Here is a 17,672-nt window from a genome sequence, read left to right as displayed (position 1 = left end):
AAGCTCGTGGTCCATCGAGACCCTTAGATCCTTTTCACATGTACTGCTAGTAAGCCAGGTGTCCCCCATCCTATATTTGTGCATCTGGTTCTTCCTGCCTAAGTGTAGAACCTTACATTTGTCCCTACTGAAATTCATTTTGTTAGCTTGCACCCAGTTCTCCAATCTGTTAAGGTCATTTTTAATTCTGATTCTGTCTTCTGCAGAATTAGCTACCCCTCCCAGTTTGGTGATGAGTTAAACTTTTTAAAATTATTTTTAAAGTATATGGGTTCAGTAGGTTTGCTGAAATAAAAAAGCTTTCACCAGGAATGTACAGCAATATAGAGTCTAATATTAATAGCCAGGAAGTTCCAAAGCATGCTAAAGATTTACATTATGTGACACCTGTGAAAGTGCAAGTTCCACAAATCTAAGTGACCAAGTATGGGGCAGCAAAATTTATTTATAAAGGTATTTATATACAGCACCCTCCCATAAAATATCAGAGTGGTGGCTGCTCAAGTAAACTGGCCCCAAGTGCTTCACATACCAATAGCTTGAAAGATCACTCACCTCACGAAACTTTTCCAGAGAGCTCTCAGGCCCAAACACGAACTGCAAAGGGACCGTTTCGCAGTGGCAGCTTGGACGGCCTTGAGAACTGTAAACATGGGTAGCCACCCGGCTCAAAGTGCCAGAGGTAATTGTCCGTGAATGGCGCAATGCAGACACAATCTCGTCATCCAAAAGCCAGCGGATCTGTGACAGTAAAGACAGCAGGCAAGGTGGTCTAGATCCTAAGTAAAGTGAAAACCCTGTTGCGGCCTTGCTTTTAGCAAGGTTCACAATGTTGGTGCTTGGTCAGGACACAGTGCTGGGTGCTCAGGAGTGGGAGGGATATTAATCTAGTCTCAGAGCAAGTCTCTTTTTCCAAGGGCCAAATGAACTCACCTCTGTCATGGTAGCTTCAACGGCTTGTCTGTGCACTCCAGGAAGATTGGAAAGTGCTGGGTGCCTTGGAAAAAAAAGAATGCAGCGGTCAAGGACAGTGACTCGCTATTTCTGCACCCCAGTATAACAACATGATGGAGAGGATAAATACCCATCATCCACAGTGGAGGGCAACCTGTCCAAGGTGTGCATAAGCTCCTCATCGGAGCGGAAGGAGGAGGGCCGCCCTGGGGAACGGGTGAAGGAGACGCTACTCTCAGAGGTGTACCTGTAGCGAGGACAGGGAAAGAGTTACTAGGCTCAGCCCTCGCATCTGGCCAAGGCCACATGCATGTTGTAGTTTCCAAACTCCCCTGCCCACACTGCAACCCTGGAGTCCCACCTATTGTGATGCAGATCGTTCACCGTTTCGATTTCCAGAGGGAGGGTCAGAACAAAAATGTCGAGTGTCACACACAGGTCCGAGAGGTCAATGGTGTGCAGCGCCTTGCAGCTCTCAAAGCAGCCCAGTACCTCCCCTAGTGAAAGCAACAGATATGACTTGAGTTAGACAGTGCTACTTTAGCCTTCCTTGCCAAGCGCCCAAGGAGGTTGGGCCTCAGCATATGATCCCTCCCTCCCCAGCACCCACCACTCCTTGCTCGGAGGCTGAAACCAATCTTCCCTTCCGGCAGCCCATCCACCCTAGCCATGCCACCCCTCCCGCCCCCACCTCAAACCCCAGGGCTCATTTCCATTCACCTAGGCAGGTGGGCAGTGAGCGAACAGGCATGGAACTGTGCTGGCTGCGCAGCTTCACAGAGCATGTCATGTGCAAAAAGAGCGGTGGCATGTCCTGTTCCAGCAGCTCTTGCTCTGCCAGAGAGTCTCCCAGCACGCTGAAGGAGTCCTCGTCCTGGTTAACAGTGTTGGAGTCAGACAGAGAGTCGGCTTCTAGAAATTCGTGGTCCAGCCGTTCCCGATACTCTACTTCCAGCTCGGGGTCACTCTCCGTTCCAATGCCACAGCCGGAAGCATTGCCTACGGGCAAGTTTGAAAAAAGCCAAAGTGCTTTCAAGGAGCGATGGAGCTTTGGTGAAAGGCACCAGGCCTTAAGAATGTTTACCCTGAAAGGGTTAACTACAATCGCACTCACTCTGTGAATAGGGAGACAGATTGGTGTTGGATGTTACAGGAAGCCCTGCCAGCAGAATGCACAAGAGGCTGGCACTGCTGGCTGGCCAAGTTCCTGAAATGCCTGAAGCTAGACTGAAAAGCCTTGTGCGTTGTAAAATGTGGGAGTCTTTTGTTAGGAATATATCAAGTGGTTTAATTAGAGTATATAAAATAAACATATAGAGAGATATATATTTAGTAATAGTAAAAAACAGGAGTGTCAAATTATCACCAAGCATGATTTATGGGCATAAGGAGGAAAAACACTGAGACAAAATATTGGGTAATTACTTGAATATGCACTGATAATATGACTGGGTGGTCAGATATAAGTAAATGGATTGATTTTTATTTTTTTAAGAGAGGTGGTAATGAATATTAGTCCGAGCTTGGATGCGCATTCTCCCATGCAGAAGGCAAAGCTGGCCTTTGTAAATTTCAGTGCAACAGTAAAGGCCTGGCAGTACAACAGGCCGCAAGCAGGACAGCTCAGTGGGTAAGAGTACAAGACTCTGAATTTCAGGGTCGTGGGACATGGGTTCAAACCCCCATGTTGCGCAAAAAGATTCCTGCATTGCAGGGGGTTGGACTACATGACCCTCATGGTCCCTTCCAATTCTATGATTCTATGAAGCATTGTGAAAACCTCCCTCTGGACAATCCTGCACTCTTTTCTGACAACGTCCCCTCTCTTGGTTGCAAGAATGCTGATAAAGACTCAGGCCCAGGCAACGTAAGGTACCTGGGCTCTAGCTGGCTGGCTGCCAAAGAGGACATTGCATGGTCCTCACCATGGACTACGGGACATATTGTGAATGGAGTTCACTTGAGAGTTCTTAAACCTCTTAAATTAGAAACAAGCAATTCTAGGAAAGCTGAAACTATACAGCTAGCTCTATGGACTAGAAATCTATGCAAAATATTTGCAGCTTGGGAGAACTGGGGTGCCTCTTAGCCAAAAGGAGGGACCTAATCTTAGCAATTCCTTTGTCTCAACTATTCCAGAAAGCTCAAAGCTAGGATCCTCCACGCTTTTCTCCCCTGCATTGATAGCAGGGATCTGTAGATGTTGATGGGCTCCCAACAAACCTAATGAACACCCCTCGGCCATGGATGCTACACTATGGGGGCCAGGAATATCTGTATGACCACATACCTGCTCTATGGTTTGCTGAGCTCCAGGGGGAAACAGTGCACTGGTCCTCAAGGACTCTTGCACTCTCCCCAGCACATATGCATACATAAAATTTCCTTAGTCCACTTAAGGGTTTAAAAAACGAAATCCAATATCACTAGATTACAAGTGCCATGGCATGTCCAATCATTACAGCAGTCCTCAGAATAGCAGAGTGAGGAAGAGTTTCCCTTACCTTCATCCGCCGCCAGTTCAGTTTCTGAACTTTCCACGTCTTCACTACCTTTCCTATCTGTATGGTCCCGAGAGGCCTCCTCCTAAAATAGAGACAAGAAGCCACATGTGCAACGTGCATCAAGTCTGGGTGCCACATCCTTCCAAGTTTGGCTCTTATACAGCCTTCCAGACCCTCTTAAAGGAGCCTCCCAGGGCAAGGAGGCAAAGATACAAGCATATCCCCCTACCTCTTTTTTGGCAGAAGGAGGGCAGTAGAAGTAATAATGAGGATTGGACGGCACTGGCTTGAAATGCAAGCTGCCAATCTCCAAGAACTTTTCCTAGAACGGGAAGAAGGAACAGTGGGAAACATACTTGGTCCATCAAAGCTACCCTCTCACCTCACCCAGAGGAAGCACTTTTCTCCTTACCTGGATGATCCTGTGCAAGTCCGGGTGCTCCTGGCAAGGCTGGCTGCTCTTTAGCACAGAGAGGGGGAACTCTGAACAGCAGCTAGGGTTGGGTTCTTGGGGAGGGCAGGCCGAAACATGGGACTCTGGCTCACTAAAATCCTCCGTCTCAGCACTGCACAGCAGGTTCAAGGAAGAGTGAAGTCAGTCACAAGCAGCTCTGTCTACTTGTGCTCCCAATAATGCAACCTTAACTCCCCTGCTCCTCAGTCAGAAGCAGCCTACATGCCTCTATTCCCCCATACATCCTAAGATCCCCAATGGGTCAGAAATACAGTGGTACTTCAGGTTACATACGCTTCAGGTTACAGACTCCGCTAACCCAGAAATAGTACCTTGGGTTAAGAACTTTGCTTCAGGATGAGAACAGAAATCGTGCAGCGGCAGCAGAAAGCCCCATTAGATAAAGTGGTGCTTCAGGTTAAGAACAGTTTCAGATTAAGAATGGACCTCTGGAACAAATTAAGTACTTAACCCGAGGTATCACTGTAAAGAGTTATGCACAGGAGCACATAGAACTGCTTCATGTGCAAAAAAAATTATTGGAATTATTGGAGCTGGGTCTGTGAACTGAACCTCAGCAGAAATCTAGGGCCCTGCTCACAGATTCACTCCACAAGTATACCCAGTTCTGACCATGAGCACACAAGCATAAAATACTGTGTTTGAATCAGCTTTGCTCAGCCTTAAGTGTGGCCAATAAATAGTGTATGCTCTTGGTTCACCTGCATGGGCATTCCAATCCTCTCCTCCTGTCAAAATGAATGAACCAACTAACAAAACAATTACATATATACCTCTCCCCTAAATGCCCCCTTCAGGCCACACTTTTCAGAGAGCCATTTTATAGCATTTAGAGATGGGAGGAAAATCTCAAAAATCATCTAAATTACGGTTCTATCAAACCTGTCTAAAACTAATTTGATGGAAGTTTAGTCGATTGATTTTTAAAAGAACCTATGTGCTATGAAGGGATTAAGGGAGGATTAATGGATAAACGCCTTAAATGCAGATCAATGAGCATTTATTGATTCAGCCAAATAGAAAGTGTGAGGAAGAATAACTGGCGGAAGGCAGTAATGCAAATAGTGAAGGAAGGTGAGTTGTAGTGCCTGATATGCGATCACTTAAATGTGTTTTAATAAGCTGAATAATAAAACTATGTTTATTGTAATTAAACTTATTCATTGTAACTTTATTGATTTGTTCAGTTTCATATGTAATTTACAGTGGTGCCCCGCAAGACGAATGCCTCGCAAGACGAAAAACCCGCTAGACGAAAGGGTTTTCTGTTTTTTGATGCGCTTCGCAAGACGAATTTCCCTACGGGCTTGCTTCGCAAGACGAAAACGTCTTGCAAGTCTTGCGATTTTTTTCGCTTTCCCCCCTTTTTCTAAGCCGCTAAGCTGCTAATAGCCTTTTAGCCGCTAAGCCGCTAAGCCTTTAATAGCCGCTAAACCGCTAATAGCGCTAATCCGCTAATAGGGTTGCTTCGCAAACGGAAAAACCGCTAGACGACGAGACTCGCGGAACGGATTATTTTCGTCTTGCGAGGCACCACTGTACCTGGAGTTGGAAATATAAAATGTTGAAAGAGTGGGTGGGGAAAAGGATGCAGACACTCTTTCCCATTATGCTTGAACTGGGAACCTCTGGTTTAAGGGCTCCCTACAAACCAGGATCTAATCCAATCTTAACTTCTGGGGCAGTGGTGTCCAAACCTTTTTCAAAGGGGGCCAGATTTGATGAAGTGAAGGGCCGTGAGGGCCGACCAAAGTTGTTGACCTTTTAAACTGCCACAGGGTTCGGATTAAACCGACCGGCGGGCCAGATTAGGCCTCCGAAAGGGACTTTGGACATGCCTGTTCTAGGGAATCCTTAAATCCACAGTTTTCCAGTTCAGGGCACTTGGAAAAGAGTGGTTTAATAAATCTCTACTGTAGCTAGATGTGCTCAGCCTTCCTACTTATTTATGCATCCACAAACCAGAAAGCTGGAGTGGCTTGCTGCACCACAAGCCTTTCTAAGAGCTCATAGAGAACATGGGAGTGTAAAGATGGTTTTTGCTTTAATTTTTGTGAGCCGCCTTGCCTTAGGTTCTGAGGAAAAGACAGACAGGCCATCAACCAATCCATCTCACTTGGGGCTTCTCTGGTGAAAGGGGGTCGTGGTGTTAGTTTGTGGCACCTGCTTTCATAGATCATATTAACGGTTGGCATATGGCTTGTCCTTTTCCACAGATTATAAATATCAGTTACACCTGTGATATTGTGTTCCTATATCGGTTTTATTAATTGTACTGTTTTAAACTGGCGCAGTGCCTCTCCTTTCTCATTCTAGTTCCATTTGGCTGCCCCATTTTCAGTTTGCAAGCCAAACCTTCCTGCTCTCTTCTACTGCACTACAGAGGCACCAATTCCTTCATTTCTACAGGTTTGCTTGAGTTATCTTCTTCATGTGCAGAGGGATGTGGCAGTCAGCCTGGGATCATTTATACTTCGGGTTACAGAATCTCGTTCTCCTACAAAATATATGTCCTTCCTCATTTTTTGCAGTGACATTTACTGCATTTGCTTTTACATGCCACTCAGTGAAAACAACTGGAATAGCTGTTGCCCCGGGGAAAAAATATGAGATTGCTGTTCAAAGAATCAGTTTTTCTGCACCAAGTTATGACTGTAAGTAATCTTTGCCCTTGATAGGTTAAGGAAATACACAAGGACCATCTGATCTGCATAAACATATCCGCACTATATTTTGAGATCATTCAAATGTTAAGAGACTCTGCAATTATTTGCTTATTTTGCATAATTTATTCTATTCCTGCAAGCTATGCAAAGCTTTTAAATGCTGCTCCTTGACTGCTGGAAATTCCACGCAGCCCAACTGTGCCCTGTGAGATTTTATCCTGCACTGTTTACACTTCTTTTTTGCAAGCTCATTTTCCACAGGCAAAAAGAACCCGAACAAACTTAAAAGCCTTTTTTTTAATTAAAAAAGGTGGGGAAGGAGGTGAAATTCTTTAAATGACGGAATGAGAGATGCAAATTAATTCCTTGAGTATAGCAATTACAAAAATGCACATGAACTGGGTGACCTGGTAATCTGACTCCTTGCCCAGCTTCAGTCTTGATCCTTATTTGACTGCTTATTTGACTGAAAACAAAAGGCTGGATATTCAATAATTCAACCAAGGCCAATCGACATTATAGACTGACACCTACCCAATTAATTTTATTTATTTATTTTATGTATAGCCCTGCCTTTCTCCAATGCAGCCCACAAGGCTCACAACAAAAATTAAAACAGACACAACTAAAAACATGCAATTAATAGAAATATTTAAAAAATAAATAAGGAACCCTATTAAAAACAGCTCTGAAAAAGCTTAAACCCATCCCTGATCTAAAGTGTCCGCAAGCCCTCTTTGTTGCTTATGTGCATTTGACTTGGTTGTGCTTTTCCCTTCACCATACAGAGCCCTGCATGGCCCCAGAATCAGAATCCTGCTTGGAACATTACAGAGGGAGAGCCATTTTAGTGCGCAGAATGGGACTCTGGCAAACCTCTGACATTTGGGGGCCATGGATGAAGGAACCTATTAGGCTACAACCCACTACATACAAGACCAGCAGAGGGAAGCCCTGCAAGATACAATCTTCTTCCAGCACTGCCAAGGCCACCCCAGAGCTACAATTCATTCTGATCTCTCTATATGGAAGCAGCCATCCCACCTGGAAACAGAGACTAGCACACCCCGTGCTCGGGGGGCCTGCGTCAATTCCCCTTCCAAGTTGGTGGGCAGGTGCTGGTGGCGCTCACAGAAGGATCGCACGTGGTTGCACAGAGTAAGCAGAAAGCTCGTGATGTCTATCTCCTGCAAGAGCTCTTCACAATAATCCATGGCTATGAGCAGATCAGGGCAGCTAATGCTGTGGCCCTGTTGTAGGCTCTGGAACAGCCCTGCAAAGAATCAGAGGATCAGAGAGTTAGCTGGCCCTGCAGATTCACCCAGAAACAGCAACACGGTAAGCAGCAGAAATGATGAACGTGGTGGGGGGGGGGAGCAGAATGACACAGCAGATTTTGCTAGCGGAGGCTGTGACCCATTTAAATACCACCAAGCTGCCAATCAGGTTCACTCTAAGTATGGGGAATTGCAAGTTTGCCACAGCTGCATGGGCTTCTCCTGGTGTTCCAGAAGGAAGTCAGGCCCAGAGGGGTAACAGAAAAGCCAGCTTCCTTCCACTCTGGAGACAGCAACCCAACCTGGGTATATCTATCCTTTACCTTTCACATAGCACTGATGGGAATGCTCTTGCAGCAAGGTACAGAAACTCAGCAATTCCTTGTGCTTGGCATCTAGCCAGGGAGCGCTGGTGGGGCGCTCCACTGACTGGCTTCTGGAAGACAAAATCATCCAATGTTGACCATCTAGATTCTAGGACAAGGCCCACATTCCTCCCTCACCTTAGTTCTCCCTCCAGATCTCACACGCTCTTAAGGCTCTGCCTGCAATACTAGCGCTTGGCCTAATATACACGAGTTTATACATATCCCTGCCCAAACAGCTGGAAACTGAGTAGTGATTGCCTCTGTACAAACTCGAAGGCCAAGACCTGCCCAACAAGTGCAGAGGTGCTCCTGAGCTCACCTGAAAAAGATGTCCCGCAGAGGCTTATCTAGCCTGGGACTGATCATCTGCTCCCGCAACAGCTCCAAGGAGCAGCTGTAGACATAGACAGGGCAGCGGGCTCGGCAGCTCTCACCCAGGTCAAGCTGAGATGTCTGGCGGCTGAAGGAGATACGCCCTTCTCTTCTCGGCACTGCGTCTGGATCTCCCGAGTCCTGGCCAATTTCTGTAGACGGAATACATCTTGGAGGATGAGAAGTAGCCTCAAGCTCACAGCTCAAACAAAAAGGAAAAGGTGCTCTTTCTATGCACCTTGACATGGCACACAGCGCACCTTGCATGACTCAGAGCAGAACAGTTGAAATGTGCACCCTTTCCTCTGCCTCAAGGCACTTCAGATAGTGCTTTACTTCCCCCAGCCCTTTTGCAGCAGAAGGGCATGTGCTCTGCCTGCAGAAGGTATTAATTGATTCCCAGTTTTAAAATGATCTTGTGGGCAGGTAGTAGGAAAGACTTTTGCTGGTGACTTGCTAGAGAGCTGCTGGCAGTCACAAGAAACATAGACTGACGTTGACCAGCCTGGTGCCTTGCAGATGTTGTTCGACTACAATCAGCCCCACCCAGCACGTGTAAACATCCCCAATATCCTCTGGGGTGCGGTTGGGTCTTCACCCAACCCACTCCAGCAAGCCTGTGTCAGGGTTCAAGAGAGACTGACATAAACATGAACATCTTCCCAGTGATATGCTTGTGTATGGATCTTAAATTATTCAAGTTTGCGCCCTTGGCTAAAAGTGTATGATCCTGAACACCTACAACCAGAACCTAATGCAACTTCCATTATCTCCTTCACCACCCATCTGATTCCAAACACAGGAGACTGCCTGTGGTGCAAGGAAGCCCAAAACAAAGATGGTACCATTGGCTGGTGTAACACTGACAGTTGGAAGCACCCCTGCAGTCTCCAGCTCCTTTTCTCCTTGGGAAAGTGTTGGATCCTGCTCTTTGGAAGATTTATCTGTCCCCTGAGCCATCAACCTCTGTATGTCTGGAAAAGATGGTAAGAGTTTATTGCACATTATTTGCTGTCATCGCATCTGGCTTCATTCATGGGATATATAGCAACCGACATAGTCAGAACATCGCATCTGCCGTAATCTTCCTACTGTACCACCCAAGAAAGCAATCAGGTGGTTCTCTTAAAGAAAAACAAAGCAACAAGCTTCTAGTCCTTAAAGAGTGAGAATTTAAACCTGTGGCAGGATTCAGCATCCCTTGGCACAGCCTACAGTCTACAGAATATTGGCGAGCCCCTGTCTCATCTCTGTATGACTTCATTTCCTCAGGCAGGTGTCCAATTCCCTTTCTGATATAGTTTGCCTTACCTGGAAATGTGGCTGGTAGGAAGGTGAGGAAAAGATGCTGTGGATTTACCAGCTTGGCATAGCATCGCCACTGGGGGAAGAGGTCCTCAGGTGCTGGTAAGATCTCATCTCTTGACCCCTCTGCATTGTTTGGAGCCTAAGACAGTAAAGTCAAATTGAACATGGCCATGGCATTTTGACATAGGAACCCTGCTCCTCACCCAGATTTAACAAGCAAAGTGTGTTGACACACATTTTTGGTAGCAAAGGTAGATAACTCTCTCGTCAGTCATTCACATAGCCCTTTAGATACAAAAACATAATGACTGATTGAGACAGAACTGTTACAACTCAGTCAAGCTACTGGAGCTGATTCGGTTGCCTACTCACTGTTGCCCATGAGCACTGAGATCACCCCAAGAAAGATCTCCTTCAGAAGAGAATAGCAGAAGGAACCTCTCAAGTTCAGGGGGCTCTCTGGGGTCCTTGGCAGTTTGATACAGAGGTCAAGGGGATGCTGCACCTGTTGTGTAACTGCAGAGGTAGTCCTGTCTTTGTTGCCAACAGAATGGTAGGTGTTGCCTGGATCCCGATGTTCAGGGAGCACAGAGGCCTTGGGAGGCTCTGTTGAGGAGACGTAAAATGGTCAGAAGCCATCAGGGGAATGGAGAAGGGCAAAAACAGCTGCATGCATGTCCTCTTACCTTGGACCACTGGGAGCATAAATGGGGTTGGGTGGCCATCTCTGTCCCGTTGCAGCACCTGCTCCATGAAGCTTATATGATCTGTGCCAGATAGCATGATCTCCCTGTCGCTGAGGTCATGCTGGAGGCAGCCATGGAAGAGGCTGAGGAGAATTTCATTGGGCAAGAAGGAAGAGTCCTTTGCGATCCCATCATCCTCTATTATAGGTGGAAAACCAAAAATTCGAGGAAACCGATTTTTCTGTTGCCCCAGCCTAGCACACCCACCCACTGCGCATGCAGGTCTGACAGCTTCGTGGGACTAAGTCAGACAAGAGCATCCATCCTCCCTGGCCCAGCTTAAAGCAATAGGAATGGGGTTTGGAAGGCGTTCCAGTGATTCAAAACGAAGATCCCTTCCTACTGCTTCATTACATCTCATGTTCAATGGCAGATATGGCAAGAAGTCCCCCCCACCCAATAATCTTTATTAGTTTTCTGGTTGCATACTCCATATACACATAATGTGTTGCATTTTACATTTATACTTGCTCCTAAGCGCTGACTTCCCTCCTTCCTTCTTCTGGTTTTTTATATAATTTTTAATATAATTTTCATATAATTTTATCACATTATTTTCATCCATTTTGTATATTGTTATTCATTTTCCATATTTGTCCATAGTATATCCATAAACAAATAACTCCTCCTGTTTATACAATTCTTGTTGTATGTCTGTATTCATTTACAACTACTGTTATATTAATCTCCTTAAACATTTTGCTTCTTATTATTTTCATTATCCATCACTTTCCTTAATCTTTCCCGTTATGAGGTTTATTTCCAATTCTACTGGTTTCACTATTTCATCTTATTTTTCCTATATACAAGTTTTTTTAAAAAAAGAGGGACCAGGTCTCCTGCACCATATACAAGACATATACAGGCAACAACCATTTTGCACACATTCAAAGCATGCACGACCATGCATGCATGCATGCATCACTGTGATCCCGGAGGCGGCAGGAAAAGGAGGCAGAATAGGGCAAGGGCGGGGGCATAACAGGGCAGGCTTAGACGTGCTCTGCCATCATGCGCAATGACCTAGAATGCAACCCCCACACAAACTGGGGGTTGCCTATATATAAGTGCACATACTTATACATATTATTATGTTGTGTTATACATATATGTAAAAAATGTACATACTGATGATTGTAAGGAAAATACCCTCAAAGTGGTTTACAAACCCAGAAGTGTAGACGGTGGTAATTCAGAAGAAAGGCACACATAGCCTGCATTGCCCAGAGGCACTCTTGGTTAACGCGCTTTGGCTATTCTGGAGACAAGAAGCACTGAGCCCCGGCCATGCCCTTTCCACAGGAGAAATGTGCAAAAGTTTCAGGCCTAAGTTGACTTACCTCCTGTCAGCATCAGGAAGGACATTTCAATCTGCTGACACTTTGGCAATAGCTTCATGAGGTCAAACTGGAATGGAATTTCATGTACCCGGGAGCCGCTTCCAGCACCACAACCTACGGCAAAAAGTAGGAGTATAACTTCTGTCAAGCCACAGGAACAGCCCCATCTCAAAATGCCCAGAAAGCACATGCTAGGAGAATCACCTTCGGCAGTAGTGGGCCTTGGATCACATGCTGGGAAGACCCAGTCCTTGTTCTGGCACAGCTGGCTGATATACTCAAAGGCAAGCATGGTATGGATGCACATTAGATCTCGAGGGTAAAGCTGGAAGAGGGATCTGAAGTAAGACGCAGGGCTTGGCAACACAAAGACTTTACCATTTCAGAAATACCACTCCGTTAAGACACAGAGATGCCAAGGATAAACTTGAACCAGGTATACAAATCTTCTCCATATACACTCCAATGGGAGTAAAATTCATGTTCAGATAATTATTTGATGAGAAAAATCCTAGTGGGGGAAAAAGCAGCTCCTCCCCAAGGAGGAGAAGGTAGTATTTTCACAACAAACAATAATGGTGGCTGGACAGATCATCATGACAGAGGCTCCTCACCTATAAAGCATTTGGACAGCTCCCATTCTGGCCCCCAAGACTGAAAGCCAGGAAATACCAGCTGTCAGTCATGGTCGCTGCAAGGCAATGGTCCCAGAGGTTGCCTTCCCTTTCTCTCACCCTCACCACCAAAGGAACGTACCGCTTTGGGAATTTTCTGGTAAGACAGGCCATGTAAGTGTCGCCAGCTGTCTGATTCACTATTCACACAGCCACTTTGTGGCTCCACCCAACACTCTGTAACAAGGTTCAGCTCCATGTCCACCTCAATAGCTTCCACCTCTGTATCATTGTCATCATCTGTGGAGAAACTGGACAGCAAGTGAAACATTGTAAGCATGGCCTGGGCATCAGTGAGTGCTCCTCACATTTCCTTGGCTTCTGCTTATTATTTGCCTGAATCCCCATAGTATTGAATTGTCCAGGGACTAGTCTTTCCCATCATCTGATGAGAATACCTGGCCAGGCCACTGCGCATAAGCAAAGTCATCATTTAGCCTGTCTTGTGACGCTACTAGCCACAATGGCTGTGATCTGCTTCCAGTGCCAGACATGGTATGTCACTGAGTACCAGTTGCAGAGAACCACAAGTGGGGTGAGCACTACTGCCCTTGTGTGCCTTCCCATAGGCATCTGGTTGGTCACTGTAAGAACAGAGTGGCTTTTGGCCTGATCCCTCAGAGCTCTTATGTTCTTAAGGGGCATAAATGGGCCTTGGGCCTTTGTGGAAAGGAAACTAGGCTGAACTAGGTTGTGCCAAGGGCTGACAAAGTTTTTCTTCCTAGGTAGCCGAAAGGGAGCTTTACACCCAGATGGAATAATTTTTAACGTTAAGGATAGACGCATGGAGTCTACACTTCTCAGAATGCCTCATCAAGGTAAATGCCTCACAAGTTTCCCAGCTCTCTCTGGATCCTAGACTAAAGGTAAAGGGACCCCTGACCATTAGGTCCAGTCGTGACCGACTCTGGGCTTGCGGCGCTCATCTCGCTTTATTGGCTGAGGGAGCTGGCGTGCTGCTTCCGGGTCATGTGGCCAGCATGACCAAGCCGCATCTGGTGAACCAGAGCAGCGCACGGAAATGCCATTTACCTTCCTGCCAGAGCGGTACCTATTTATCTACTTGCACTTTGACATGCTTTTGAACTGCTAGGTTGGCAGGAGAAGGGACCGAGCAATGGGAGCTCACCCCGTTGCAGGGATTCGAACCGCCAACCTTCTGATTGGCAAGTCCTGGGTTTAACCCACAGTGCCACCCGCGTCCCAGATCCTAGACTAGGCACCCACAAAAAGGAGGCCACTTCCACATTCTTTGGCTTGGCATCAGGGCCATGAAAACAAGTATGCCTCAAATATTTTTAAAGCCTACGTAGCCTTGGAGCGATGAGGTATTAATACAAGAAATACCGCACCAAGGGAACACTCAGTGGTTTGGCACATCCGCTTTGTACTTGTTGTGCAGCTGTTATGCATTCCTCTTAGTCTGTTCAGCTGACTTCCACCCCCACATTTTTGCTGGACAATTATAAGGCATGGAGTGCTGTGCAAAGGGAAACTGAGGCAAGCTAATCAACTTCCGGTTGCGACACAGTCAGTGATTCTTTCCCCTGGTTCTTTACATGTACTTTGGAGAACTCTGGGTTCTGGACAAGCACTGCCAATAAAGGCCTTGGAAGAGCTGGCTTCCAGCCCAGATAGACTGGGGCAGTGTTCACACATACATACAGTACTTATTTTGACGGGCACAATCTGGGGTGCCAGCAAGGTACTTAGCAGAGAAAGTCTTTGAGCTCTCACAACGTGATGCTGGCAACCTGTCTGGGCAGGAAGGACACCCAGGCACTCCCAACCAGAAGCCCCCTTGCCACTGTAAGCAGCGGCAGACCAGAAGCAAGGGGTAATGTTTGATATTTGGCAGTTTAATCCACAACCCCAACGTTTCCTGGGGACCCTCCAGCTGCACCCAGAAGTCCCTGTTCCTGCAAGCTGCCTGTAGTGGCAGGTCTTCTCTTATGACTCTAGGGTTGGCGATCCCTTACCCTCACCTGTCTTTGGTTGAAGTGGAATGTGGAGGGAACAGCACATATTGGACAATGCAGCTGTGCTTCTCACTGCCGCTCTCTCTTGAGGAGTCACTCTGTGGAAGAACAATCTGCGTGAGCCTATCCTGCTGCTGCATCACCTCTCTCCTAAGGCACGTCTGAGGCTAGGAGAGAAGCAGCCAAGCAGTACAACTTGCCAACATCTGGCCCAGCCCGCACACACTCTGGGCTCAATGTTTCTTTTGGTGTTGGCCTTCCATGGAGGAGGGGGCTAGACAGAGCAGAACTGGGAGGATGTTCATCAGGCAGATCTTATCAGGAGAACTCTCTGCCCCTCCCTGGGCTGTAACACTGGGAAACTTCTCATTCGCTTCCTCAGAGGCCATGGGAGGAGCATCAGCCGGATGCCATTTCCACCTGCTGACCTTCTTTATTATGGGTGGACTAGCCTTTTGGGGGCTGAGGGCCATGGAATCATGTTTTAATGACAGGTTTGGGGGGGGGCCTTCAAGCACCATGAAAATCTCGGGGGTGGGTGGGCCAGATGTGGCCTGCAGGTCACGGGGCAGCCACCCCTGTAAACAGGACCAACAGGAAAACTCCTGAGAGAATGGCACACAAAATAGGTTTCGACATGTCAGGGTCAGGGAGTAAACACAGGTGCATTAGGCCTGGCCACAGGTGTCTCTGCATCCACCCCATGCCACCCACAGATTGAGATCAGCCCTTACTGGGATCACGATGATGTGGCAACACTGGAGGCAAGAGGAAGGGTATCAAACCAAAGGGGAAGAGCAAACCGTGTTTACCTTCATGGGCAACTCCAGCACCATACTGATAATTCCATCGCCACTGGACGCAAAATGAAAGCCCTCGGACAGACGAACCCTGCACATCCCAGAGGAAAACTATGGCAGGTTACCAGGTTCTTACAACACCCTCACCTGTGCATGCCTCACACTCCAACCCTTCGTAGTCTCTCTCAAAGTAATGCAACCCCCCCCCCCATCATCAAGAGCTCAGTCACACCCATCTATCCGACACTGGCAGAAATAACCTAAGTAGGACAACTATCCTTCTCCTCCGCAGCTCTTTGGGTGGGCTCAGATTGCAATGAAATGGGCACTTACTCTGTGAGAGTGGACAGCAGTTGCGCCACGGCTGTGATGGGCACTGTGGGTACCAGCCCCGACTGCACACACCAGATCCAGCGCTGGTGGTAGAAGTAGCGAGACAAGGAAGCCAGGGTGGAGGAAGCTGTGCGGTTGGCCACCATGGTGAGAGGGCCAGACATGGGGGGATTCTCCAGAGGCAGGAGGCATGGAACACGATAGTCAGAGGGCAACTTCTCATATCTAGGAAGTGGAGAGAGGAAGTGAACATGACTACAGCTGTGAGGCTGTCGCGTTCATACTGGCCCCATGGATAACACTTTTGAGACGCCAGTGAGTCATCTCTGCGCCTTCTCAGCCTGAAGTCCACCACACAAGCCCACCCCAGTGTGCAGAAAAAAAGGCTTGTGTACACAATGGCAAAGACATCACAAAAGAACACACCATATATTAAGAGAATTTCCTGCAGGCACAAAATTTCCATTTTAATTAAGGAATTTATGTAGGCTTATTGGAGGGGCATATAATCAGCAGTGCTTCTTAAATTCCACAAAGAATTGGAGTTTTTTTTAAAAGTAAAAACAAATTAAAAACCACAGATTGCATAACACAGGAGAGGGCAGGCATGTATATAGGACTGTGGAACCTGTAGGAAAAGGATTGGCAAATATGGTAAAACAGAATTGGTGGGTTTTTTTGAAGAAGGATTGAAAATAAGCCCAGAAGCCTAATCCGATGAGCCTTTCATGCTCAACTTCCATTAAACATTTCAGCTTTCCCACCAAAAATTAATTGTCTTGGGGGGGGAAATCTTTTTAAAGTGAAAAGATTCCCAGAATTACAAAGCATACTCTGCTTTGTTTACTACACCTGCCTGCAACCTTTGCAGCCCCCTAAGCAGGAAGGGTGTCAAATTCCCACAGCCCAAGCCAGTTATTCGCCCTCTCTCATAATGTTAAAGAATCCAGGGTTCTCCACCAAGCCTGAAGGGCGAGAGATTCAGTACCTTTACACACAACTGACAATTAAGTTACACAAACTGCTGCCACATAATGTGGGACTGGACACAAAATTGGTTGGCTTCAAAAGACAATTAGGTAAATTAAAGGAGGATAACAGCTATTTAGTATTAAACCACAGGATCAGAGGCAGCATGCCTCTGCATAGCGGCTGCTGGGCCACAAAAGTGAGAGCACTGACGTCCTCATACCCTGCTTGTGCTTTTCCCTGTAGGCGCTAGGAAAGTCCCTGTGGGAAATAGCTTGCTGACCTAGACCAACAAATAGTTAACACGGTGTCCTCCAGAGGTTTTGGACTATGACTCCTGACCATTGGGCATACTGAGGGAAGGGGTGATGGGAGCTGTAGCCCCAAACACCAGGTTAGCTACCCCTGAAGGCTTTTGGGGTCCAGTCCAACTTCTGATACTTACAACCTCCACAGTGGCCAAATCATATGCCAGGATCTGCCTGTTCCAGGCCTACTGAAGTTCTAAGGTACCGAATGTTCTGCATGTCCTGTCCCTGTTACCTAATCAGGAGCTTCTCCAGAGGCTTGTGCAGCACAATAAGGCAAGGCCTGTCCGAGAGGGTTGGCTGGGCCCCAGGCACAGGAGGAGATTTCGATGGGGAGCTGCTGCCCAGGGCCTTCCGCTTCACTTTTGGCGTTGCCTCTTTGCTCTGGACTCTGTGGGGGAAGCGCAGCTGAAGGATACGATCTCTTAATTCTTCTACTATCTGTTGGGAGAGAAGTAGATGGGCACAAACACTGGAGCAGAACGTTTGCCTGCCCCTTACATACAAACAGCTGCTGTTGTGGAACCTCATAGCTCCTTGGGCCCTGCTGTTCTCTCTGTAGAAGCTGCAACTCTGGCTCCAAAATCCCCCAGGCGTAC

General features: G+C 47.0%; 1 protein-coding gene across 6 annotated transcripts in view; it reads right to left on the bottom strand.

Annotated features, from left to right (window-relative positions):
• The window catches only part of SZT2 (SZT2 subunit of KICSTOR complex), a 79,034-nt gene that overhangs the window by 32,247 nt on the left and 29,115 nt on the right, over positions 1-17,672 (bottom strand). For 5 of the 6 annotated variants that reach the window (XM_083510742.1, XM_083510746.1, XM_083510743.1 and 2 more), the window contains exons 15-36: positions 17,309-17,514; positions 15,797-16,021; positions 15,476-15,554; positions 14,670-14,761; positions 12,767-12,935; positions 12,215-12,335; positions 12,011-12,124; positions 10,611-10,808; positions 10,430-10,530; positions 9,928-10,063; positions 9,462-9,590; positions 8,564-8,768; positions 8,200-8,312; positions 7,644-7,872; positions 3,871-4,024; positions 3,688-3,780; positions 3,459-3,540; positions 1,675-1,953; positions 1,316-1,451; positions 1,085-1,201; positions 934-997; positions 556-741 (exon numbers count right to left, since the gene is read on the bottom strand). In XM_083510742.1, coding sequence (XP_083366868.1) covers positions 556-741; positions 934-997; positions 1,085-1,201; positions 1,316-1,451; positions 1,675-1,953; positions 3,459-3,540; positions 3,688-3,780; positions 3,871-4,024; positions 7,644-7,872; positions 8,200-8,312; positions 8,564-8,768; positions 9,462-9,590; positions 9,928-10,063; positions 10,430-10,530; positions 10,611-10,808; positions 12,011-12,124; positions 12,215-12,335; positions 12,767-12,935; positions 14,670-14,761; positions 15,476-15,554; positions 15,797-16,021; positions 17,309-17,514 — 3,228 coding nt within the window. The remainder of the gene's footprint in view (positions 1-555; positions 742-933; positions 998-1,084; positions 1,202-1,315; positions 1,452-1,674; positions 1,954-3,458; positions 3,541-3,687; positions 3,781-3,870; positions 4,025-7,643; positions 7,873-8,199; positions 8,313-8,563; positions 8,769-9,461; positions 9,591-9,927; positions 10,064-10,429; positions 10,531-10,610; positions 10,809-12,010; positions 12,125-12,214; positions 12,336-12,766; positions 12,936-14,669; positions 14,762-15,475; positions 15,555-15,796; positions 16,022-17,308; positions 17,515-17,672) is intronic. The other variant, XM_083510744.1, reaches the window with a different exon arrangement.

Source organism: Podarcis liolepis, assembly GCF_965112155.1.
Source record: "Podarcis liolepis genome assembly, chromosome: 6".
Lineage (NCBI taxonomy): Eukaryota > Metazoa > Chordata > Lepidosauria > Squamata > Lacertidae > Podarcis > Podarcis liolepis.
Note: the sequence above shows the minus strand (reverse complement) of the source record. Positions and strands in the feature narration are given on the sequence as shown.